A 26,929-nucleotide genomic window follows, 5' to 3' on the forward strand; every position below is an offset into this window, starting at 1 on the left:
AACTCCCTCAGTGTCAATTTCCTCCTTCCCCAGGAATGCCAATAGTCCTGCAGGCCATGTCACTGGCAAGTCTGACGAGTCCTTTCCTGCCTGGGATTCCTCCGATGCATCCTTGCGTGTAACGCCTACTGCTGCTGGCGCTGCTGTTGTTGCCGCTGGGAGTCGATGGTCATCCCAGAGGGGAAGTCGTAAGCCCACTTGTACTACTTCCAGTAAGCAATTGACTGTTCAACAGTCCTTTGCGAGGAAGATGAAATATCACAGCAGTCATCCTACTGCAAAGCGGATAACTGAGTCCTTGACAACTATGTTGGTGTTAGACGTGCGTCCGGTATCCGCCGTTAGTTCACAGGGAACTAGACAATTTATTGAGGCAGTGTGCCCCCGTTACCAAATACCATCTAGGTTCCACTTCTCTAGGCAGGCGATACCGAGAATGTACACGGACGTCAGAAAAAGACTCACCAGTGTCCTAAAAAATGCAGTTGTACCCAATGTCCACTTAACCACGGACATGTGGACAAGTGGAGCAGGGCAGGGTCAGGACTATATGACTGTGACAGCCCACTGGGTAGATGTATGGACTCCCGCCGCAAGAACAGCAGCGGCGGCACCAGTAGCAGCATCTCGCAAACGCCAACTCTTTCCTAGGCAGGCTACGCTTTGTATCACCGCTTTCCAGAATACGCACACAGCTGAAAACCTCTTACGGCAACTGAGGAAGATCATCGCGGAATGGCTTACCCCAATTGGACTCTCCTGTGGATTTGTGGCATCGGACAACGCCAGCAATATTGTGTGTGCATTAAATATGGGCAAATTCCAGCACGTCCCATGTTTTGCACATACCTTGAATTTGGTGGTGCAGAATTTTTTAAAAAACGACAGGGGCGTGCAAGAGATGCTGTCGGTGGCCAGAAAAATTGCGGGACACTTTCGGCGTACAGGCACCACGTACAGAAGACTGGAGCACCACCAAAAACTACTGAACCTGCCCTGCCATCATCTGAAGCAAGAAGTGGTAACGAGGTGGAATTCAACCCTCTATATGCTTCAGAGGTTGGAGGAGCAGCAAAAGGCCATTCAAGCCTATACAATTGAGCACGATATAGGAGATGGAATGCACCTGTCTCAAGTGCAGTGGAGAATGATTTCAACGTTGTGCAAGGTTCTGATGCCCTTTGAACTTGCCACACGTGAAGTCAGTTCAGACACTGCCAGCCTGAGTCAGGTCATTCCCCTCATCAGGCTTTTGCAGAAGAAGCTGGAGGCATTGAAGAAGGAGCTAACACGGAGCGATTCCGCTAGGCATGTGGGACTTGTGGATGCAGCCCTTAATTCGCTTAACAAGGATTCACGGGTGGTCAATCTGTTGAAATCAGAGCACTACATTTTGGCCACCGTGCTCGATCCTAGATTTAAAGCCTACCTTGGATCTCTCTTTCCGGCAGACACAGGTCTGCTGGGGTTGAAAGACCTGCTGGTGACAAAATTGTCAAGTCAAGCGGAACGCGACCTGTCAACATCTCCTCCTTCACATTCTCCCGCAACTGGGGGTGCGAGGAAAAGGCTCAGAATTCCGAGCCCACCCGCTGGCGGTGATGCAGGGCAGTCTGGAGCGACTGCTGATGCTGACATCTGGTCCGGACTGAAGGACCTGACAACGATTACGGACATGTCGTCTACTGTCACTGCATATGATTCTCTCAACATTGATAGAATGGTGGAGGATTATATGAGTGACCGCATCCAAGTAGGCACGTCACACAGTCCGTACTTATACTGGCAGGAAAAAGAGGCAATTTGGAGGCCCTTGCACAAACTGGCTTTATTCTACCTAAGTTGCCCTCCCACAAGTGTGTACTCCGAAAGAGTGTTTAGTGCCGCCGCTCACCTTGTCAGCAATCGGCGTACGAGGTTACATCCAGAAAATGTGGAGAAGATGATGTTCATTAAAATGAATTATAATCAATTCCTCCGCGGAGACATTGACCAGCAGCAATTGCCTCCACAAAGTACACAGGGAGCTGAGATGGTGGATTCCAGTGGGGACGAATTGATAATCTGTGAGGAGGGGGATGTACACGGTGATATATCGGAGGGTGAAGATGAGGTGGACATCTTGCCTCTGTAGAGCCAGTTTGTGCAAGGAGAGATTAATTGCTTCTTTTTGGGGGGGGGTCCAAACCAACCCGTCATATCAGTCACAGTCGTGTGGCAGACCCTGTCACTGAAATGATGGGTTGGTTAAAGTGTGCATGTCCTGTTTTGTTTATACAACATAAGGGTGGGTGGGAGGGCCCAAGGATAATTCCATCTTGCACCTCTTTTTTCTTTTCTTTTTCTTTGCATCATGTGCTGATTGGGGAGGGTTTTTTGGAAGGGACATCCTGCGTGACACTGCAGTGCCACTCCTAGATGGGCCCGGTGTTTGTGTCGGCCACTAGGGTCGCTAATCTTACTCACACAGCTACCTCATTGCGCCTCTTTTTTTCTTTGCGTCATGTGCTGTTTGGGGAGGGTTTTTTGGAAGGGACATCCTGCGTGACACTGCAGTGCCACTCCTAGATGTGCCCGGTGTTTGTGTCGGCCACTAGGGTCGCTAATCTTACTCACACAGTCAGCTACCTCATTGCGCCTCTTTTTTTCTTTGCGTCATGTGCTGTTTGGGGAGGGTTTTTTGGAAGGGCCATCCTGCGTGACACTGCAGTGCCACTCCTAGATGGGCCCGGTGTTTGTGTCGGCCACTAGGGTCGCTAATCTTACTCACACAGCTACCTCATTGCGCCTCTTTTTTTCTTTGCGTCATGTGCTGTTTGGGGAGGGTTTTTTGGAAGGGACATCCTGCGTGACACTGCAGTGCCACTCCTAGATGGGCCCGGTGTTTGTGTCGGCCACTAGGGTCGCTAATCTTACTCACACAGCTACCTCATTGCGCCTCTTTTTTTCTTTGCGTCATGTGCTGTTTGGGGAGGGTTTTTTGGAAGGGACATCCTGCGTGACACTGCAGTGCCACTCCTAGATGGGCCCGGTGTTTGTGTCGGCCACTAGGGTCGCTTATCTTACTCACACAGCGACCTCGGTGCAAATTTTAGGACTAAAAATAATATTGTGAGGTGTGATGTGTTCAGAATAGGCTGAAAATGAGTGTAAATTATGTTTTTTGAGGTTAATAATACTTTGGGATCAAAATTACCCCCAAATTCTATGATTTAAGCTGTTTTTTAGGGTTTTTTGAAAAAAACACCCGAATCCAAAACACACCCGAATCCGACAAAAATAATTCGGTGAGGTTTTGCCAAAACGCGTTCGAACCCAAAACACGGCCGCGGAACCGAACCCAAAACCAAAACACAAAACCCGAAAAATTTCAGGCGCTCATCTCTAGTTCTTACTGAATTATTCTAAGTAGAATTAATAAAATAAAATAGCATGGCTACATCTGTATGTAAAAATAAGGATTTATTCTTACCAAAAAAATTAGGCTCAGGCAGTGCCTGCCTGCACATATGACTAACCTGCCAGCCTGGCTCTAATGGTCCATACACACTAGACGGCGATGCTCTATGAGCGATGTTGTCTAGTGTTTCCCCTCCCGGGCCGAGCGGTCGGCAGCCGCCCATACACACTGAGCTATATGACCGTTCATATCGCTCAGTGACGTCATGCAGCCGCCGGTTATGCATGCACTGCCGACAGTCCAGATAGAGCATGCATGCACTGCTGACTGCGACGATCGTTGCCGACCTGCGGGGCCGCGCATCGGTCGTCGCTGGCAGCATACACATTTGCCGACAAAATGAGCGACGTCGCTGAGGAAGGGGGAAAGTGAGCGACGTCGTTCATTTTCTCGGCAAGTGTGTATGGGCCTTAAGTGCTGGTCTCAGTGTGGCTACAACATCAGCACTGACAGTCACATGACTGTCATGTGCTGTGATGTCGCCTGCCTGTGCAGCACCTGCTCTCGGGTGGCTCCTCCCTGGCTGTAGTCTCTCCATTCCCTCCTGGTCAGCAATTAATTATCCCACCCCTTTTGTTCTGGTGCATGTCACCACATTTGGCAACTGCAGCTATGGATAATGGGAGTTTTGTGAGTCCTGTATTAATCCATGTAACTGACTGACATGATTATGCCCAGATAGCAAAGGGGCCACAAGTATCCAGCAATAGAGGTACTACAAGTTCCAGCACACCCTGTACTCAGTGTACTGTATTGCAATCCCAAAGGTGTTGTCTGTATGGTATGGTGGTCACTGTTACCGTGTGCTGTCTGTGCAATACGGCAGATGATAGGATGCTCTCTGTGCGGTGTGGCACTTACTGGCATGCTGTGTATGTGGTGTGGTAGTCATTGGGATAGTGAATGTGCAGTATTGCGGTAACTGCAGTGATGTCAGTATTGTATGGTCTGTCACTGCATTGTTCCTATAATCATGGGTGTAACTATTGTGGGTGCAAGGAGTGCCATTGTTATGGGGCCTAGGGGCTTAGGAGGGCCTGGACTCAAGTTTATAAAGTTGCATAGCAATTTCCATAGTTTTGGCTGCTAAGCAATTGGGTCTGATCCATTCCCAGCCTGTGCTGTGCGACATTACATTGTCAGTGAGAGGAGTGTGTAGTGGATGTTATAATGGTAGAGGGCACTGTAATGTGGCATAATGTGATCTACTCATTGTAATGAGCAAAGGGGATTGGTATGGGATCCCGGCAGTGGCGATCCCTGCGGTTAGGAGAGTGACACCGGGATCGTGACAGGCGGAATCCCGACAGCGAGCGCAGCGTGTTCCCATGCAGGCTTGTTGCGCTCGCCACACATCGGTCGCCACACTAATATATTCCCCCTCGGACCACCGTGGACCACCACACAAGGGTGAATATCGGGCTTGTGTCGGTATTCCGACTGCCGCCATTTCGCAGAGTGTCAGGATTCTGGCATCGGTATCCTCACCGCCGGGATCCCGACAGCCAGGATGTTAACCGCATACCGAGCAAAGAACCCTCCCTCGCAACTATAGTACACTTCATATGCTGTGTATCTATTTATATCTCCTGCCTGTGTTGTCCTCCTTCCCTACACTTCAGCCTACCTGGGGTCTCTGCAAAAGTCGTGCTTAGCATTTTTTAATTTTTTTTTGTAGGTGGCATTCTCTATTTAGCAATATCGGCTGTGGAACTTCTAAGACGCCACCTCCACATTTTCACCTGAGGGGGAGAGTGCGCAGAAGTTTTGCCTAGGGTGCCGAGAAACCTTGCACCGGCCCTGGGTATACCTGCTCGTCAATATAAATATCTAATCAGCTAACCACGTGGCAGCAACTTAATGCACAAAAGCCTGAAGACATGGTCAAGCGGTTCAGTTGTTACTCAGACCAAACACTAGAATGAGGAAGAATTGTAATCTAAGTCACTAGAACCATGGAATGATTGTTTGTGCCAGACGTGGTAGTTTTTGTATCTTAGAATCTGCTGGGTCCCAGTATTAGAATGGTGTACCTAAGTGGCCACTGGGTGTATTTAACTATCTTGCTACTTGGTAATGCCATTGCTACAATTGTTTTATTCCCTTCCCAATTGACTTACCAGTTGCTTTTCCATGTGTGCCTTACATCTGTATCATAGATGCTGTGTCTGTCTGCCTGTTCATCCAGAAAATCAAACATGTACTTTATAGCAAGAGGTAGGGCACTCCCACGGTGTACCGTACTGAACAACGTCTCAAACAGGTCATCCACAAACTTCTGTAGTGTTCCCTTCAGAATAAATTATTAATAAGTGAGTTCTTTAAGTTCTATATACTCATGTTTAAACAGCATTTTTATTCAGTTTCTGGGTATGCATTTTTTTTAATTAAAACTTGAATATGTTGAAGTTGAAATTGCACGATGTCCTTGAAATATCTGCTTGATCTTTACTGTAACATTTCTGGTCTTTTTCCCTACTTCCCTTACAACAAGATATCAAAATATTTATTTAAGGAAATTACTGAGATCTATTAATCAGTTAACAATATGGAGAAGTGGACCAATGGAGAAGTTGCCTATATCAACCAATCAACACCTACTTATCATTTTATAGAATGCACTTGGTAACTGCTACCTCACAGTTGATTAGTTGCCCTGGTCCACTTCTCCACTCTTTTCACCAAAACATCAACCCCAATTTCATATTCTTTTATATATTTTCCTGCTATACAGTTACTCCACAAATTTTATAAAAGGCAGAAATGTACCTAAACCAGACCGTAAAGCACCTGGGATGCTGTAAATGGAACCATTCCTGGCAGAAAACCCAGTCAGTATCATTTTGAGCTCCATTTACCTTGGTGGCTAGCAGCCGTGTCAGGTAGATTTCTGAAACCATCTTACTCCCCCGATCACCCTCTTTCTGATCTCCATGTTCATGATTTTTTACCAAGTGCCAGACTTTAACACCACTCTCCAGATCCGGAGTGATCATGGGAGCACGAGAACGGAGGCTATCAGGGCTGCCTGTATAGCGGAATGTGGAATCTGCAAAAGAATTAGAAAATATTGCCATTATGACATTGCAATAACGCACATGCTTCTGTAATACAGATGCAGCCATGCTTATTGTACTGCGATGTGGCACGTGGCATTACGGCATGCTGCGACTATTCGCAGCTTGTGATCCCTTCATTAATTCCTTTAGGAGAATGGAGTCATGTGATCTTATCTACACAAGAGTGTATGCAAGTATGTCGTAGACCCTTATTAAGCACTATTTCCCATTGGAATCTGCCCAGACCAATCTGCACTATGTAACTATTAGCCGAATACATCTAACTCTTATACAATCCTATAGATTGTAAGTGTGCCAGCATTGTCCCCTTACCTCTTTGTCTGCTTGTCTGTTAATACCTAGTCTTGTTTTATTACTGTGTTTGTCAGCAACTGTAAAGTGCTGAGGAGTATACTGCGGTTATATAATAATAACTTAGACTGCAGAGCCGCTATTGATTGCTACAGCTTACATGGGGCTCTGCAACAGCTGCCACATGTCACTTGCTCTCTCCGCAGCCATTCTTATATGTAAAGCAGCTTTGTAAGGGTTATGTATGGAAAGTGAAATGACTTTGGCTCACAAGCAAAAGCTGCCAGTGTTAATGAACCATAAGTCTCTTTGCAGTTTATCCAAGGAAACAGCAAAAGACTTATCCCAGTTTAGCAAAGAAAGCACTATTTAGTAATAAAAATGCTGTCAAATTAGAAGACGGCAGCCGAGGTTTAATTTAGATAGTCTTTGTTGTCAGCTAAAGCAGATACAATTATGCTGTTTAAGTAGGGGATGCAGGAAGCATGACTAGACAAGTCACTGCATTCGCTGCTGGACAGAGAGATGGAAGAGACACTAGTGTTTCTGTCAGGAGATGATTCTTCCCATTATCTGCTCCATGCACAGCTCCATCAATCCAAAACAATGCGCAATCCCTATGTGACCATTAATATGACTACTAATGTTGGGGACTAGCAGGAGCCAGAAATACAGCTTTTATGCTGTCTGTTGCTGAGCGTTGTGCTGCAAATCACTGATCAGCAGTATTGTTGCTTCCCAATAATATGTTTTGATGCTTTTTCTTTCTACAGTAATCGTGTTTGCTCCAATTTTCATAATTTACATGTTAATGAATGAGAGAGACAAATGTTACTGATGCTGCCACCTTAGCAGACGGTTAGCGGCTGAAGATTTATGCTGTTTGTGCCGTGATCAGCATAGAAACGTCGCCTGTGAATCTTTGCTGAGACTAGTAACCCTATACGTACTAGAGCGGGCTGCAGGTTATTGCTTTGATTTGTTAGTTTATTTCCATTTTATTCACATTCCCAGCTGATTGTATTATACCGTGAATAGTTTTTATTTTCTAAGACAGCAATATTTCCTCCGTAGAAAATGCTGAATTACTGAGCTAGACCGCTACCCTGGGTATATAATGCACTATCTGCCATATGGAATAGCTGTTACATTCTGCTTTAAGGTGAAACACTACACACAGTTACTGTAGATACTTATTTGTTGAACCTTTGCATCTGTAGGTTTTCAAATGTCTATATGATTTGTTCATGAACGGTGTTTCTCCAGCATCCATTCTGTACAGAGAATCGCTTGTGGAAATTATAAATAAAGCATTTTCTGAATGAAATGAGAAATCTAAACAAAAAAATACTGGCTATATCTGTTCAATGATCTAGCGTTGCAACAATCCTGCATTACAAGGTAGGTGGCTTATATAATGAAATGGTGCAAAGTGTACAAATGGCATGTAGCCAATCGACATCTAAGAACATATATGAGTCACATCATAAAAAGAAAACTTAGCATCATTATTATATTTTTATCCATAGAAAAAAATTCCACATTTCCATTGCAGGTCCTAAGATGGAACTGATTGGATGGTACACAATTCCATTAGAACAGAAATGTTTTTACATTTAATCAGATTAATTAATTTTGTGGATGTTGTAGAATGCCAACACCACTGGCTGTTATTTGTTTTGCAAGTAAAAATCATTTGTTACACTATTACTACATCACACTTATTTTATTATATTGAGACTCTCTGCAGACGTTTCACCACTGTGCATTAGGAGGGAGATACAATTAAGAGCGAGGTCCTGCACTGTGTCTCTGTCGAATGTTAGTTCACCACACTTTGCCTATTGTTACTAGTAGGTTATCTATGGTTAACATACAGTACCACAGTATTTGGAAATGTGTGCAGGAGCACATCATGTAAAGCCTATGGTTTCAGGCAATTAATTGAATCTCTCCTGTGGTAAATTTTCAAAGCGCTATAAAATCTCTTTAAAGCAATTTCTTTTCTTCTATATCTAGAAATATATATAGTAGCAGTTGTGAATATATTGGCCATGTAGTAGAAAATAATGTTCTCACCGTATCTGCTAATGGAGGTTCGGGATATGCTTGCAGAAGCTGGGATGTTGTATGATGATGTTTGTTTGGGGACAAGAGCCACCACTGAACGATCTGAAACCTGTACAAGACAATGTTACATAGTGATACTAAAGCTTTACTGACTTGTGAATGACAATATACCTTTCTGTCACAATGTAAGTTAATAAACACTTTACAGGAAACTTTATATTTTGAAGAAAAAAAATAGTTTCTATTTTCTTCATCTTCAAAAAATAAATCAAACTATTGTTTTTCTCTGTGTAATATAGTTGTGTACAGAAAATTGACAACATAATGCAGCAAAAGGAAAAAAAAAAACTACAGAGATGTAGGGACGTTTATTCCAATGAGAAAACCAGTGAAACTGTACTGTAAGTATTACAGATTGTATCAATAAAACTGCACAATGGAAGTGGAAGCTATAAAGGTTAAGTAAAAAAATGAGTCGTATTGCCAGCGCATCAATCAGCTCAGGGTCCGATCTGAGTATCTCACCAAACTTCCACTGTATTAACTGTCCACATGAGCTGTATTATATTTGTTTTATATTTCATATGCTACAGAGAACTGAACTTTATGTAAGTGCTTACAGGAGATCTAATGCACTGTATCTGTAATATAGCTAAGATATTAAAGAAAATACAGTACTTGGACAATAACATTTCCATGCCTTGTGCTACAATCTTAACCTTTACTTATGGAATTTAGCCCTGATTGTCTTTTGCGATATAAGGTGGAGTGTTTTTTTTTTCTTTGGAACACAATAACATTGCTGTATCGGATCTTGCATAGTCTGATAACGTGACTCATTTCCTCACATGAAGTGATGTTTGTGTTAGGAGTGTTTCCACATAACTCAGCCCAGAATCCAAACAAGAAGTGTTCAAAGATACTTTATGTGCGTGGCTAATGCAAGTGAGAACCTTTTTTTTTATTTATTTATTTAATAAAAGTAACATTTAAGCCTCTCTCATTTACAACCCCATCTTATGGAGATGCAGCTGATTTAATTAAGGATGAAGCACAAAGAGAATAAGCAGCTATCATAATGTTATGGACCATAAAACATTCTTATTAAACCATTTTTTATTCTAACCGGTTTTATGAACTTTATAAAAATGTGATTTATAGCAGGACAAGCAATAAAGCCATCTTTCAGAGGCTCAAATTACCTGTCCCTCCATTACATCAGGAGGATTAATTAGACAAAAGTCAAACTGTAGATGAATATTAGCGCTAACGAGATTCTGTTATATTCTCTTCCCAAAAAAAAATTCCTAATCGTTTTATCTTCCTTACATATTATTCATTTATAACATATTCACAAAGAAGAAACATCTTAAATAATACATTCTGTAAGCAGGGATTTTGCTGTGTTATACAACAGTCCCAGGTCCTAATTGACCAAGTGCTCATTAGTTTCATAGTGGCTTCCACTTGGTAACAGTCGCAGCCACTCTACCTCACAGACAGCAATAATTCACTTCACTGCAACTGTACCTAGTTCTCAGTGCAGTAAGTGAATTAATGAAAACAGCCGAATCCATTAAAGAGGACCTGCTATAATGAGTATTCTGATTAATTGTAGTATTATGTTTTTATGTATAAACTAAATTCATAAGTAGTAAAGCAGTATTATGTTTAACCCTTTGGTGTTGGATTGCATATATACAAATATTTGATCCTGTCATAAAGTATGTGACCAAAGGATCATTTGTTTTTAAAGGAGAAGCCCTCCCATGTCTTTTTCAACATGTGCATAGCATGAACAGGGTGGAACGCAGGTGCTACAAGCTGTCCTTTTCTCCCCTTTATACTATATTATATAAACAAATATGCATATGTTATATCTTGCCAAAATCCTGTACTTTGGCCCATTATATGCTCCACTTTCCCACATCTCTGTTTCAGTTTGATTCTAGGGTACAGTATTCTCACTGCTTGGTCTATTTAAACTACAGGCTAATACAGTAAAAAGGGAATTGTTTTTACTATACCAATACATGTATAATTCAACCAGGGGCACATGAAGAGGGGAGGAGGCCTATATGCAGACTCTGTCTGGGCCCCCTCCTTTCTAGCCCACAGCACTGTAGACTCTGGGCATTAGGGTCACTAGGGTACCTTAGCAATGTTCCAGAGTCTAGAGCGCAAGTCTCCGGGAAAATGGCGCTGTTGCCATTTTCTCAAAAGACTGTCTTACCGTGCATGCGCGAAATGCTGGAAAAATGTCCGCCACGTCATTTTCCTGGTGATTTTTCCATTACTGCTGCAGATGCCGGACTCTGAAGGTTAAGTATTGAAAAACATGGGTGCAGGGCGTGTGGTGTGGGCCCCTCTGGTCCCCGGGCGCATCGCACACACTGCACCTATTATAAATAGGCCAGTGAATGCAACTGATGCTGCCAGCGGCATTAGACAACTGACTGCTATTGTTAAATGTTGAATAAAAATCTGATTGTAAATAAGTCTAATCTTTAATGGTACAGAAGAGATGACTATCAGACTGTGTACACGGTCCCCTTGTGACCACAGTCGTCATGTGGCCTGGAAGTGATCTGGTCATTTGATCTGATTATCAAACTGCCAGATCTCATCAAATTTGCCACTTGCATAGATATAAAGTGATGCTATCACTTGGTACCCACAGGATTGGCCTGTGTGTGACCCGTTTTACATATGCTGTAGTGTAGTTTCTCAGCAGTTATGTAAATCTCACTTAATATTAGTAAACAATAGTTGACTCGATTATTTTTCATAAATTATCATCGATAAATGATTTAAGTCAAATCTTTAAAAAAACTACATGCGACATAAGGACAGATGTGGACCTGTGGAGTGCATAGGTGAAAGGACAAATCTTACAGTGGCTCAATACATTGATGTCAACCAATGTCTGTGCTCATGTATCAATGCAGGCAATGTTCAATCACATCTATGAACATGTCTGTAAATGATCTGATCAGTTTCCATTGGATGTTTAACAGGTACATTGACAAATTTCAGTCCTTCTATTCGCGCCTACTCGTTAGCACGATTACTAACACAGCATCTAGACTCGGCTGATTAAAATGATTTGTGGCATGTCTATTATGTGCACAATGCGAATAAGACACATTTTCGTCAAAAAAAGATGCCAGACATTAGCAGAGCTGCCCGGGACCAGTGGTGTCGAGAGAGGGGGGGAGAGGGTACAAATTACCCTGGCCCAGGTCTGATGGAGGGGCCCAGTGAGGGTCCAGTAGGGGCCCAGACCCCCTCCCTCTTACTTGGCAGCAGCAGCTGCAGCTCTTCTCCTCAGCCCAGCAGACTCTGCTGTGTACTGGGCTGCAGTATGGCCATGGAGGTGCTTAAAATAAAAAAAGTCAGTATTTTTTTCTAAGGGTACATGACCACACCTCCTGTGATTAGGCCACGCCCCTTGAAAAGTGCCTGGGACCAGCCCGGCTCTCGACTGCCGTGCCCAGGACTGCCAGATCACTAACACCAAACACCATGCACCGCGAGGCTAGAGGTATGAGGACACATCTGTAAGTGATGCTGAGGCTTCTTTCTGCTGATCCTCATCTACAGCAATATGTCAACAACCTAACTCTAGTGTCCTATCAGCACAAATCAATGCACTGCCAGGCTCTCAACCCACTATAGATAATGTCACAAAGTGCAATACATTATAAATATCAGTCAAGTATTCACATTGGGATCAGTACGTAATCCCGCTGGACGGGATCCCGGCGGTCGAAATCCCGACGCCGGAATCCCGACCACACAATCCCGACAGGGGTGGCGAGCGGAACGCAGCCCCTTGCGGGCTCGCTTCGCTCACCACACTGCGGGCACTATTATATTCTCCCTCTATGGGTGTCGTGGACACCCACGGAGGGAGAATATGTCGGGATTCCGGCGTCGGTATTTCGACCGCCGGGATCCCGTCCAGCGGGATGTTGACCGCATCCCTTCACATTGATGAGGACAACTAACACTCCATCTAGAAATGAACATGCAGCAATGTATAGGCATGCTGTGTATGCACAAACCCGTACGTCTGTCCATGTTCTATCCTCTGTTGGCCAATTATATTTACCCAGGATAAAAAGTAGTAACATGGATCATTGAACCCTACGGAACATGTTTCTCCCTGCTCACACTTACACGTGTCAAAATGCTAGTGCAAAGGCATCAAGTTTCTTGTTTATCATTATGAAGTGAGTTATTAATAAGGTTATGCAATATAATTAATATAGCCAATGCTCACAGTGGCCATTTATTAAAGTGTGGCATGTTTTATAATTTATTCTAATTATTATTATTATTAAGCTTTAGTGTATATTAAAGAAAGATTTTGTTGTGAACTTTGTGCAAAATGGTCTCTTCTACAGTACTTTCTTCCTCTAAGTATTTCCACATTGGCCGCATGCATATCCTACACTCTATCATGCAGACATGTCCTAATTGAACTGCTATGAGCAGAGATACTGTACATGGATACCTTAGAGGTATGTTACATACTGAGTGTAATTTGGATTTAACTCTGTAGTAAAGTTTTATTGTGCTTAAATGAAGATAGTTAACTTTACTACTAACATTTAAATTAAAACTTTACATTTATATGACTTAACAGTATATATAATTAACATACCTAATAAATGCCATCCCTTTAAGAGAGCATGGAAATGCTGCTGAACTAATTTACCTCTCTCTTGGTGATCAGCATTTGCAGCTGCCCTTTCCCTTATACTGGCTCCTGTCTTGTCATTTACCTACAAAGCTGTCTATAGTTATGTTTTATTCACTTTGCTCAACTTCTATATTTTCAGATTATTTAATAAGAATAAAAAGAAAAATTGAAACGCATAAATACTGGCGCTTAGCCAAGTTCTCTGTTCTGTTTCACTTATACTTTTATGACAATAACTGAGGGGAAGCCTAGCTAGTAGGTGTAGGAGGCATGGTGTCCAACTCAATGCTGTAGTTTCCCTGGGAAAGTGGGCAGGAACTGGGAAGCTTGTCTACTTTCCCAGGAGTCTAATGGCCTAATTCAGCATGATTTGTAGTTTTGAGAGAAATTGCAAAACTTACAACTCATGTCTCTAGCATACGGACAGGTCAAGAACAGGGTAAGGCCGCACCCGTATACCAGGTCCACCCCCCCCCCCCCTAAAATGTGAGCGCATCGCTACAGAGCAATGCGCTCGCACCTTACGGGTTGCCCCCTGCCTCCGTCGTCTGGACCACGCTTCCTGAATGGCATGTCGATGCCTGCAAAACAGTGCATCGTTGCACCGTACCTGCCCCCGCTGGGACTTGGACTGCGATCGCACGTGATTACAGTTTAAGTCCTCATGCGTGCGCACATTCACAGAAGTGCAAAAATCGGCAAATAGCGATTTTAGCACTTCTAATATCCATGCTGAATCGGCCCCTAAGAGCGGTCCTCATTATTTGTGAGTCCTCCAGACATTCTGAGGGGAGGCAAGTACAGTATGCTGATACCAACTAGTATAGCTCCTCTTGAAGACTAACCTTAGCTAGCATGTACAGTATCACACTTGTTTCTTATTCATTTAGATGACATTTAGGGAATCTTAAGCTTAAGAGACAAAGCATGAGAGCCACAAGTTGTCTAAAAACTAATCTTTATGATAAACTTTTGTTAAGTGGGTTTTCCGGACCCCCATAAAAGAGGTGAGGTGGCCCTGAAGGTACAGCAGCATTACAGGGTCCTCAACCAAGTTTTGCTGTGTATACCAGTAATGCATGTAATACAATCTTTCCTTCTTTTTGGTGTATTCTAGAGGATGTACCTGGTAGTGCATAAGTGTGTTGAGCCTCTTCCAGTCTCCTTCTATCTTAGTTGTGATGTCTTCATCTTGTAAGACGACCCTTGCTATGCGTCCTTGTCTCCACTCTGTCAGGGAACAAGTCACACCAAGTTCAATAGACATATTAACATATTCTAATGCAAATCTTTTTCTAAAATATATTATTTGTTTTGCATAAACTCCCCAAACAAGCCAGAATTTACAGATGTCTAAAGATTCCCAGCTTTCACTAGTTATAATGATTGTTTAAAAAGTGGACTAGAAACAATCTTCTATTTACATACCCAAGTCCATGTCTACGGCTCTCGGCCTCTGAGAATATGGCACATTTTTATACACTGCATCCAAGATCTTTTCCTTGACCTGAGTGATAGTATCACAGTTTAATGCCTTCACCGGGATCTCTGGACTGTTCTCATTGTCAGGGTTCACACAGTTCAGGATCTGCACACAATGAAAGGAAGACGCTTTACAGAAGACTGACAGAGACTCAAACTAATTACAGTTTACCAGTCAGGGCAGAATTTCAATGTGCTACATAACTCTACCACACCCCCTTGTGGGCTCCTGTTATATTTACCAGTGTTTTGTATTCAATCTGCTGCCGAATCAATTTATCTTCACTCAGTGAGTAGCGGGCTTCTCCAGTGATTGAATCTATAGGTCCTTTCTCCATTTGTTGCTTTATAGCACAGTGTAACATGAAGAGGGGCTCCCCAGCACACTCCTGCAATAACCGTTAGAAAAATTGTGACTGATTGCGGACTTGACGAATCAAATATACAGTCACCATGTGTTATTTGTGTCATGTAACAGTTGGTCTGTAATAAATTGGCCATAGAATGGATGACATCATATACTGAAGTGCAAGGAAAAAAATTTCATTGAACCCTAACATTACATTTCATTGCTGAATAAGTAAATAAATAAATTAATCAATCAATAATTATATGTCTGTGCTTATGTTTTGCGTTCAGCTTATCATGTAGTAATACAACAACAGGTGCAGTATTGAGTGTTTGGCTGGGGTGAACCAGAACCAGAAAAGATGAACAGCACAATGCTAGTCAGTATTTGGGGTTGAATTATTTTCATGTACTGTATACGTATTGTTTTCCATTATTCATGTATATGTACTAATGTCAGAATGTCAGATAGATATATATATATATATATATGTGTGTAATCATCAGCAGTACATCAATCAGCGGCACTCAGAGACTAAGCAGGCTGGAAAACGGTAAAGGTGCTAAGTGCTTTTAATCCATCATGTCAGCTTGTGAACCAATATATATATATATATATAGTTTAGTCTCACACATGTATGTGCAATATTATTCTGTCATATGTTAGTTTATTGTGTGTATGTATTTTAAGTCATATCAAAGTATGTACTACTATATATTATGCATGTGTGTATGTCTGAAAAGTAAGTGATTTCTAGTCATGTATGTAATAATTAATGTTTTCAGTGACCAAATAGTGTCTATTTGTGGGGCTGTGGACATTTCTTGTTTCTGTAACAAGCGTTTTGGTGTCTGTGACAAATGTAAAACTATAAAATAAACAGAAAGGAATACACAGCTGATTATCATACCTTGAGGAACTTATGCAGAAGAAAAGCAAACCAGTTAGTCAGCATTTTCTCTGCCACAGACTCGGTCCTACAGTGAAAGAAAAAACCAGCAGGGTTACAATGTGCTGTCGCACTACACAAGAAGCCTGTCTAACCTTTATATGCACCATCGCTATTACTGTGAGATTTAATGCTTCTGTTAAGTCTGAAAGTCTGCCAAGCTTTTGTTCCTGTGTCTACGAATGCAAGAAAAAGTCTGTTTATACAAATATATGTTATTTATATTCCACAATTTCAAAGATGATTTACAACTTTAAATGTATTGTGATTTGCTTTATTTTTTGTTTTCACATTGAAGAAAAACAATATTTAACCTTTATCAGCTTTTCCGCAGCACTAAGCTCTGTGTACATTTATTTACTATTATTATAAAGGGATACGGTTGTCAGGTCGACACAACTTAGGTCGACAGTCATTAGGACAACCACTGAAGGTCGACACGGACATTAGGTCGACGCGTACTAGGTCGACAGGTCAAAAGGTTGACATGAGTTTTTCAAAAACTTTTTTTCATTTTTGGGATTTTTCCATACTTGACGATCCACGTGAACTACGATTGAAACGAGCGAAGCGAGCCATGCGAGGGGACATGGCGCACTAATTGAGGTTCCCCGTCACTTTATGAAGAAAACAACACAGAAAAAAGTATAATAACCTCATGTCGACCTTTTCACCTGTCGACCTAGTACATGTCGACCTAATGCCCATGTCGACCTAGTACATGTCGACCTTCAGTGGTCGACCTAATGACTGTTGACCTAAGTTGAGTCGACCCAACGACCCATACTCATTATAAAGTTAAAAAAATTGTAAAAGTGTGTTTGTGGCCTAAGTTCTGTTCTGGAGATGGAAGGGAGGGGGGGGTATGATTCGCACAAGTTACCTGTTGGATAAAATCTCCAGCACACAAGTGGATTGGTTAGAAACATATTATAATGTGTAACGTTTCCTTGAGAAAGCAGAATTTTTAGTAGCAATAATTTGTGGAAAATCCTTTAAGTATGAGTGAGTGTATGAAGTGACCCCTAATTTTAGAGAAGTACCCACATTGATCACCAGGTTAGAGGGTAAGTTACAGTATGTACTTCATCAGCCTCCCTGAGAGGATCACTGCTCTGTTTAAATCAGGGGTCAGGGAACTTTTTACCTTTTACCCCAAAATATATTTAGATACGTTGACGTTACCCCCTTGATTTGAAAGGAAGGAAATCATATATTATTGTGCATATATACTGGTTATCACTGCTTATATGGCATTTCTGAGATACTGCGTGTATATATATATATATATATATATATAATATATATATATATAATGATTTCTTTTCTTTTTTCCGCCAATTATTTTTTGGCAATGTATGGGTTAATTAACACTTTCTCCCCAAAGCACCAGAATGAATGTAAGAAAGATGGATGAGGGAGGACACGACTTTTAGGAGACAGATGGTCACATCCTCACCTAAGTAATGTCAGTGGGAATTTCCCACCGTCAGCACGTCACACCGCGGCCAGGACCACAGCACATGGTGGCCAGGAGCACAGCACAGGGCGGGCAGGAGGGAGCGCGGTGTGACATCAGCACGTCACATTGCGATCCAGACGGTGCTGGACGGGGCTGTGTCTCGGCAGCGCGACCGTCCATTACCCCCAGGAATTTAATTTTTACCCCATTTGGGGTAATTTACCCCTGTTCCCCGACAACTGGTTTAAATGAACGGAGCTGGTTTTGTATCCCGCAGTGCATGGAAGGTACTGTAGATCACCACGCATACAGTAAGTGGTCTTTGTCCTTCTTCTCATGATTTTAATCCTGTGCAAGCCGTTCTCACTTCATATTAAGCTTCACAAAAGGATGAACAAATCTGCCTTTCAAAAAACGTCTGTAATTTTTTCTGAGCTGCGCGATTTTCAAAACCCCAGAGATTATTACAACAAATCTCTGCTTTTTTATATTCTTCTCTGCACAGCAGCCATAATTACTGCGTTTCTTTTCTCATCTTACAGAAACAGAAACACACCCAACAGGGTGTTCAGCTCCTGGAATAGGGGCAGACATGTCTAATACTGGGGTTTATACATTTTAACTTGTGCCACAATAAAAAATGCTAGAGACAGTGAATTCCATTTGTAAACAACAAAACAGTTTAAAATAAAATTCAAGAAGGAATTATGTTACTTGTTTCCTCCATTCAAATCTAATCATTTGTGCCAATCGTTACAAAATTTGTAACAATCTTACTTTATCTTATGGCCAGCATAATCATAGTTCAAGAAAGATAGATTTACCTTACCTGTATAGTACATCAGCAATATAACTGTGAACTATCACACTTACGGGGACATGTACTAACTAAGCAGTAATAAAAGTGGAGAAGTGAGCCAGTGGAGAAGTTGCCCATGGCAACCAATCAGAATTGACGTAACATTTATAATTTGCATACTATAAACATATACGGAGCAGCTGATTGGTTGCCAGGGGCAGCTTCTCCACTGGCTCACTTCTCCACTTTTATCACTGCTTAGTACATGTGCTCCTTAATCCTAAATGAATGTTGGGTGCTTATAGATCTGGACACACTATTATGTAACACAGGATGGAAATGTATGCGCAGTAAAAGTCATGATATGTGTTATTGCACAGTGCTTTGATGCCCAGCAAGTAATTTGCAAGTACTGGTTCTGTTCTTGATATAACAAGAGCTAATGCTAGCAGGAATATTATAATATGTTGGAGAACCACTATTTTGAAAGGGCATCCTGTTGGAAAGGGCTGCTGGCGGATAGGAAATGCCACCTACATCAGCAAAACCAAACCTACAGTACGTAGTATTAAATTATAGGGGATGAAATGTAATATAGTGCACGCTTTGCATGTTGTCAGAAATATCTCCTGCAAATTCCAGCTAAGCTTCTAAATTCTAAACAACTAATTACTGCAAAGTCTCAGCCATTTCAGCATTTTATTTCCATGCTCCCTAACTCTACATCCCATAAATTTCATGCTAAGGGCCTGATTTGTAAAGCTTGTTGTCCAGTCTCTAGGGGAAATATTAGTTTAGTAAGAATAATACAGGTGGTCTTGCAACGTGTTCTATAATACATTTCTCAATCAGTGTATCATTCTCACAGCAATTATATAACACAGAATGCGAATGTTGAACAAATAGATACTAAAAGGAAAGCTGGACACCTTCATTATATGTGATAATGACATTGTATTACAATATAATAAATGTCTACTCGGAAGTGGCATTTGGTTCTACACCACCTGCCTTACCCTTGTAACCCTGTGCTTCTTATTCCCCCTGATCACGCACGCCATCTTCAGCTTTCCCTTTCATCCCTTGTCTTTCCCCACCCTCTAAGGACCTCACCCCACTACCTTATTCAAGGAATCTGTCTGCCTCCGTATCCCGTCACCAAACAAATTTCATTTTGAAACAACCAAGCATGTAATTAAATTGCCGGAATACAGCTCCGGATTTTTATTCTATCTCTTTTTCTTTCCCCTTACTGTGTATTCTCCCTTAGGCTATGGCTGATCTTTCCTGCTCCGCATTAATATTTACAGTTTCCCAAAAATAATGGATGTGTCCTTGCTGAGAGGCCTCTAGGGTGCGGCACTGTTTGAGCCTTTGCATTAATGTGCTGCAGATCTCACTGGACATAACAGGGTTAATCCATCTCTTTATTTTCCCCACAATCCGGTATCTCAGCATTAGAGACGTCATTGGGAACATTTCTTATTAATGGCACGGCAGAGAGAAGACGAGGGACATGATTTGATTAGGATATGGACTTAACTAAAAAGACACAGAATAAGTATTGGAAACGCTAGCTGCAAACATTGACTTTTCCTGCTCATTTTAGTTAATAGTGGATCTGGTTAGGCAGGGGTTTGCGGAACTCCCTACAGTTCTCCTGCCTTTCTCCCCTAGAAACACATGTACGCATCGATTACAGCTTCTTTCTGCCATTTTACCAAAATTGAACCATTTTTTTTATATTCTCTAATAACTTTGTAAAAAAGGATATTTTCAATTCAAGTGGTACAGTACATGCATACCCTGGTGCTGAACATGTTAAACATATGCAGAGAGAGGCTAAAATAATCATAACTGTGCAGCACAAGGGTTAATATCCCTTATTCTATGCCTATTTTTAGCCGGCTCGGTAGGAGTGATGAACTAATATTAAGCGCTGGCAGTAGAAGCAGAGTCACCCCCTCCTCTCTCCTCTTCTCTCTCCCACAATCCCCAGGGGAAATTAACAAGGATTCCATTATTGTGTCTTGTGGGACAGTTTCTGTGTTAACGGACACACAAGAATCAACTGCAATTTCCTGTGCACAAAACCACACTTGTTGTATTTGAAATCGGAACCTGTGCTTAGGATAAACTTTTACATAACTGGGGGTCAAAGGGGAGCTAATTAAAAATGGCCACCAACTATGATAAGATTAACTTAAAACCGGTCTACCAGGCACAAAGCCAAAAGCAAAGTTCTGGCAAACAGTGGAGTCATGCAACCGGTAGCTCTCCAGCTGTTGCAGATCTACAAGTCTTATGGTGGCAATAAATGCTGGAAATTGTAGTTCAACAGCAACTGGTTTTCTGTCTCTGTTATCAAAGGAAACGATTAACTCACACTAGCTTGAGATAATAGAGGGGAGATGTACTAAGCCGTGGAGAACGATAAAATACCGGCCAATCAGCTAAAAACTGTCATGTTATAGGCTGTGTTTGGAAAATTAGAGTTAGGAGCCGGTTGGCTGGTACTTTATCTCTCTCCACTTTATCACTCTCAAAGGCTTAGTACATCTGCCTGTTAATCCCTATTCATTTAAAATATTTACCCATTTGCCCTTAAGATCTGCCTGATTCCTTTGTAGCATATATTCAACGAAGTCTGCAAACATTCCTTATACAGTTGCAAGAAAAAATATGTGAACCCTTTGGAATTTCCTGGATTTGTACATAAATTAGTCATAAAATGTGTTCTAATCTTCATCTAAGTCACAACAATAGACAAACACAGTCTGCTGAAACTAATACCACACACACAATTATATGTTCTCATGTTTTTATTGAATACACCATGTAAACATTCACAGTGCAGGGTGGACAAAATATGTGAACCCCTAGGCTAATGACTTCTCCAAGAGCTAATTTGAGTCAGGAGTCAGTCAACCTGGAGTCCAATCAATGAGACGAGATTGGAGGTGTTTGTTAAAGCTGCCCTGCCCTATAAAAAACACACACCAGTTTTGAGTTTGCAATTCTCAAGAAACATTGCCTGATGTGAACCATGCCTCGCAGAAAAGAGCTCTCAGAAGACCTACGATTAAGAATTGTTGACTTGCATAAAGCTAGAAAGGGTTACACAGTATCTCTAAAAGCCTTGATGTTCATCAGTCCACGGTAAGACAAATTGTCTATAAGTGGAGAAAGTTCAGCACTGTTGCAGCACTGTTGCTACTCTCCCTAGGAGTGGGCGTCCTGTAAAGATAACTGCAAGAGCACAGCGTAGAATGCTCAATGAGGTGAAGAAGAATCCTAGAGTGTCAGCTAAAGACTTACAGAAATCTCTGGCACATGCTAACATCTCTCTACCATACGTAAAACACTGAACACGAATGAAGTTCATGGGAGGATACCATGGAGGAAGCCACTGCTGTCCAAAAAAAAACATTGCTGCACGCTTGAAGTTTGCAAAAGAGCACCTGAATGTTCCACAGCACTACTGGCAAAATATTCTGTGGACAGATGAAACCAAAGTTGAGTTGTTTGGAAGGAACACACAACACTATGTCTGGAGAAAAAAAGGCACAGCACACCAACATCAAAACCTCATCCCAACTGTGAAGTATGGTGGAGGGGGCATCATGGCTTGGGGCTGCTTTGCTGCCTCAGGGCCTGGACAGATTGCTATCATCGACCGAAAAATGAATTCCCAAGTTTATCAAGACATTTTGCAGTAGAACTTAAGGCCATCTGTCCACCAATTGAAGCTCAACAGAAGATGGGTGAGGCAACAGGACAACAACCCAAAGCACAAAAGTAGATCAACAACAGAATGGCTTCAACAGAAGAAAATAAGCCTTCTGGAGTGGCCAGTCAGAGTCCTGACCTCAACCCGATTGAGATGCTGTGGCATGACCTCAAGAAAGAGATTCACACCAGACTACCCAAGAATATTGCTGAACTGAAACAGTTTTGTAAAGAGGAATGGTCCAAAATTCCCGCTGACCATTGTGCAGGTCTGATATGCAACTATAGGAAACGCTTGGTTGAGGTTATTGCTGCCAAAGTAGGGTCAACCAGTTATTAAACATGGTGTGTTCAATAAAAACGAGAACATATAATTGTTTGTGTGGTATTAGTTTCAGCAGACTGTGTTTGTTTATTGTTGTGACTTAGATGAAGATCAGAACACATTTTATGACCAATTTATTCACAAATCCAGGAAATTCCAAAGGGTTCACATACTTTTTCTTGCAAGTGTAGATTCTGATCCATGGTGACATAATAACATCACACAGTTGCTGCAGATTTGTCAGCTACACGTTCATGCGGCAAATCTCCTATTCCACCACATCCCAAAGGTGCTCTATTAGTTTCAGATCAGGTGACTGTGGAGGACATTGGAGTATGCTGAACTCATTTTGATGTTTGTGGTACAAGCTTGAGGTGACAAGTGCTTTGTGACATGGCATATTATACTTCTATAATTAGCCATTAGAAAATGGTTAGACTGGCCTTATAGGTAGACAAATGGTCAATGCACAAGTGGCATTAAGAGGCCTTGAAAATATTCTCCCCACACCATTACATCTCACCACCACCAGCTTGAACCATTGACACAAGGCAAGATGGATCCATGGATTCATGTAGCATATGTCAAATTGCATGTTGTACAGAAATCATGATTTATCAGGCCAAAGATTTTCAAATCTCCAGTTGTCCAGTGTTGGTGACTGTGCCCACTGTAGCCTGTTTCCTGTCCTTAGCTAACAGGAATGGTGGTCTTCTGATCCTGTAGGGGATTTATAGAGGGTGGTGCAGGGGACTGCAAAACTTTTCAAATACAGGATGGAGATTTCTGCAGGATTCAGTGATTCCACAAACCAAGGCTGTGAGCAGCGATCCAAGTTATATCGGTCAATTTATTTACTGAATGAGGCAGAAAATATGGCAGCATCTTGCATGAAACAGACTTTTTTGCCCTAATATATGTTGATCTGCTGCATTCATCCCACGTGCAAATAAGAGAATTGAACACATGGGGTACTGTAACAAGGAGCCAAAAAACATAAAACAATATTCCCATCTTTACTTTTAAAGACCATTTGTTCAATATTTTATTGCCAAATCTGCAAGCCCTAAGGAGACGGACCCCTTACTTTCTACAGCAGATACACTCGCTCCAGCATCTGTGCACATAGGTACAGAGGAAAAGGCATGTGCACTGCCTTCCCAGGAGATAGAACAGATGATACTGCAATATGCAGACATGATAAGAGCACTGATATTTTCAGATAAAGAGGTAGCGTTTGATATGTTGTTATTGATTAGAATCAATTAGATTTATCATGTACCTCTCACTGTAGCTACAGGTTACATACACTCAGCTCGGAAATTGTCATGGAGTGAGCGGAGACCTTATTTGTGGTGACTTTGAAAAAGGTCAAAGATAGCTGCAATGTTATTCTGTGGAGTCACAGTGTTAAAGGCTTGTTCAGTTCCATAGGTATGTACTCCCTGCCCTCTACCCTTTTATGCTGGAACAGTGGGGCAGATGTATTAAGCCAGGAGAAGGCATAAGGAAGGTGATAAACCAGTGATAAATGCAAGGTGATAAATGCACCAGCCAAACAGCTACTGTTAATTTACAAATTGGAGCTGATTGGCTGATGCGTCTATCACCTTGCACTTATCACTGGTTTATCACTTCCTTGTGCCTTCTCCAGGTTAATACATCTGCCCCATTGGTTGGTGCGTTATCACCTTGTGCTTATCACTGGTTTATCACTTCTTTATCCCTTCTCCAGGTTAATACATCTGCCATAGTAGTTGTTACAGCTGTGCAATACATAACTCTTGCATCCAGTGCTGACCATGACCTAGACATGAGTCTTGGTTAGCAATATAATAGATCTGATAACTTACATCTCCAGTGCATAAAATAAATACGGGAGGGAGATCTCTGGTCCGCATGTCTAAAGGTGCCCACACTCTAGAACAATTTCATGCCTTTTGGCACGATATCGACACATCGGGCTGATGTAGTGGACCACATCACATGTGGTCCACTTACGATTGCAATCCGAGGCGTGCTCCAGGGGGATAGTAAGCAGGGTTTTCAGCTATTACCTGCGGCAGGTAAGATCTGGTCCTGTTGCTTGCGATGATGTGCTTTAATGTTAGATCGCATGCGATCAAACATTAGCACATGGTGAATGAGGTGATCTGGACTCACAATATCGTGAGTCCAGAAGCTGCCGGCGGCTGGCGGGGAGTTGACGGGGTATCACATGCGACGGAGCACATGTGATACCTCTTTCTAGTGTATGGGCACCTTTAGGCACAAAATCACGCTATTTGTACTTTACATACAGCTCTGGATACATTTAGGAGGTTGAAATTTGTACTCTGATTGTAAAGATTAAGGTTAGAACATGAAACGGGTGTAGGGAGGTGAGATACTTTCGTACGACTACTGTACTTTCTTGTTTCATCCTATTTCCTGGGTACACACTTGGTGATGTCACATCAGATGTGACATCATGCAAGATTCCTCTGCAAACGATATCGTTCATACACACTGAACAATATTGTTTGCTTCTCGTCAGTGACAGCATGCACCCACATCCAGCTTGTACAATATCTTTAGATTTCAAGTTGAAAATTAAATATACTGTACCTCGTTAACGACCCACGGGATATACTCAATACACACTGGATGATGTGAATGATATATCGTTCGATCCGCTGGCTCGGACGATATATCTAGTACATATCGCCAAGTGTGTACCCAGCCTTATTAGACACTACTAAATAACCTACCCAGATTATGGTAGTGCCAGCAATCTATGTATTAGGAAAATAGAGGATGAGCCTCTTGAACCACTTAACCATGAAAGCAATGCATAAGAGGTATATATTTTTCAATGCAAACGTTGCTGCTTTCTCTGGCAGTGAAGGGTACAGGTGACTAACAATGGTAAGCAGCTTGTCATTTTGATCTTGGTGATGCTCACGCTGCTTGTCACAGGCTGATCTCCAGAAGCTGACTCATGCTGCCATACTCCATAAGGCTGTCACTGCATCACCTGACCAAGGGCAGACCAATGGCAGCAAACACAGCAGAGAAATGCAATCCCTTTAATGACTGAAATGATTTGATGATCAGAGGGCCCAGTGCTCACTATCCAGTTTTTCTATCCACTTGGTCCTAACATTTCAGCTTTATTCTTTGCAGCTGCCTTCACTGCATCTTAAAGCAAATTAGTGAAGTGGGGGGGATCTGAAAATATATGTCTTTAAAGTCATTTTGCATTAGATTAGATTTTCCGAGGCGATGCTAAAAGAGATGTAAGGGTTAACTCTGTATGAGCTGCAATAATTTTCCAAGGGTCTAAAACCGATTTGTTAAGTTCTAATGACAATTGTACTAACGACTGGTCACACATGACTGCAGTTCAAAATCATGCATGATTAGTTCTTAGTAATGGAACTCACAGCCACTTTTCTTTGCTCGCCTACACTTGTACTATATGAAGTTCATGGAAGGAATCACGACATTCTGCATTTCCTTCTAGCAGCGGCAATCATTCTTGAGTGCTGCCAGCCCAGTTCTCTTTCAGTGCACAGGTAAAAATATAGGACGTAAGGCTCAACACTGCTGTACTTCCCACCTCAGCTGACAGATACTACCTGCAGTCTCCAGCTCTCTATAGGCCTTTATCTCTATCATAAGGCAAATACAGCAGCTAAGAACAACACACTGCCATTCATACTAGAATTATTTGGGTATCCAGTCTTGGTCGAACAGTAAAAAGGCCGGCACCACATATGGTCGAGATGGGTTTTTCCCATTTTTATACATTTTTCATACTTTACCATCCACGTGAACTGTAATTGGGAACAGTAACCTGTGCTGAGCGCAGTGGAGCAAGGCACCTTGCCAGAACCAGAACCAGCGAAGCGCTGCACTAATTGGGGTTTTCATGTGCTTGAAGGTAAAATTTGCCACTCCAAAAAATGAAAAACTCACGTCGACCTTTTGGGGCCATCCTTTTTACTGTCAACCTTCTGAACCACACTCAATTTTTTGGGAGGATATGATTTTTCTTTTAAAATGTGTGCCTTGAAGGACCTTTCAACCATGTATCATACCAGCAGCAGACCTGCACTATGTAATCCAGGAAACTTGGCTTATCTTGGCATCTGCTTAGCCGAAAAAAGACATCCTGTGCATCTATTTAAGCCCGAGATACAATATAACACCGCCTGGAATGCCACTACAAATTCTGTCGCAT

General features: G+C 42.0%; 1 protein-coding gene across 1 annotated transcript in view; it reads right to left on the reverse strand.

The window, feature by feature from the left end:
- Positions 1 to 26,929, reverse strand: part of PLXNA2 (plexin A2) — a 398,232-nt gene that overhangs the window by 12,128 nt on the left and 359,175 nt on the right. The window contains exons 23-29 of the mRNA XM_063955325.1: positions 16,351 to 16,417; positions 15,334 to 15,480; positions 15,038 to 15,197; positions 14,736 to 14,839; positions 8,911 to 9,010; positions 6,319 to 6,509; positions 5,581 to 5,750 (exon numbers count right to left, since the gene is read on the reverse strand). Coding sequence (XP_063811395.1) covers positions 5,581 to 5,750; positions 6,319 to 6,509; positions 8,911 to 9,010; positions 14,736 to 14,839; positions 15,038 to 15,197; positions 15,334 to 15,480; positions 16,351 to 16,417 — 939 coding nt within the window. The remainder of the gene's footprint in view (positions 1 to 5,580; positions 5,751 to 6,318; positions 6,510 to 8,910; positions 9,011 to 14,735; positions 14,840 to 15,037; positions 15,198 to 15,333; positions 15,481 to 16,350; positions 16,418 to 26,929) is intronic.

This window comes from Pseudophryne corroboree, chromosome 2 (genome assembly GCF_028390025.1).
Source record: "Pseudophryne corroboree isolate aPseCor3 chromosome 2, aPseCor3.hap2, whole genome shotgun sequence".
Classification (NCBI taxonomy): Eukaryota; Metazoa; Chordata; class Amphibia; order Anura; family Myobatrachidae; genus Pseudophryne; species Pseudophryne corroboree.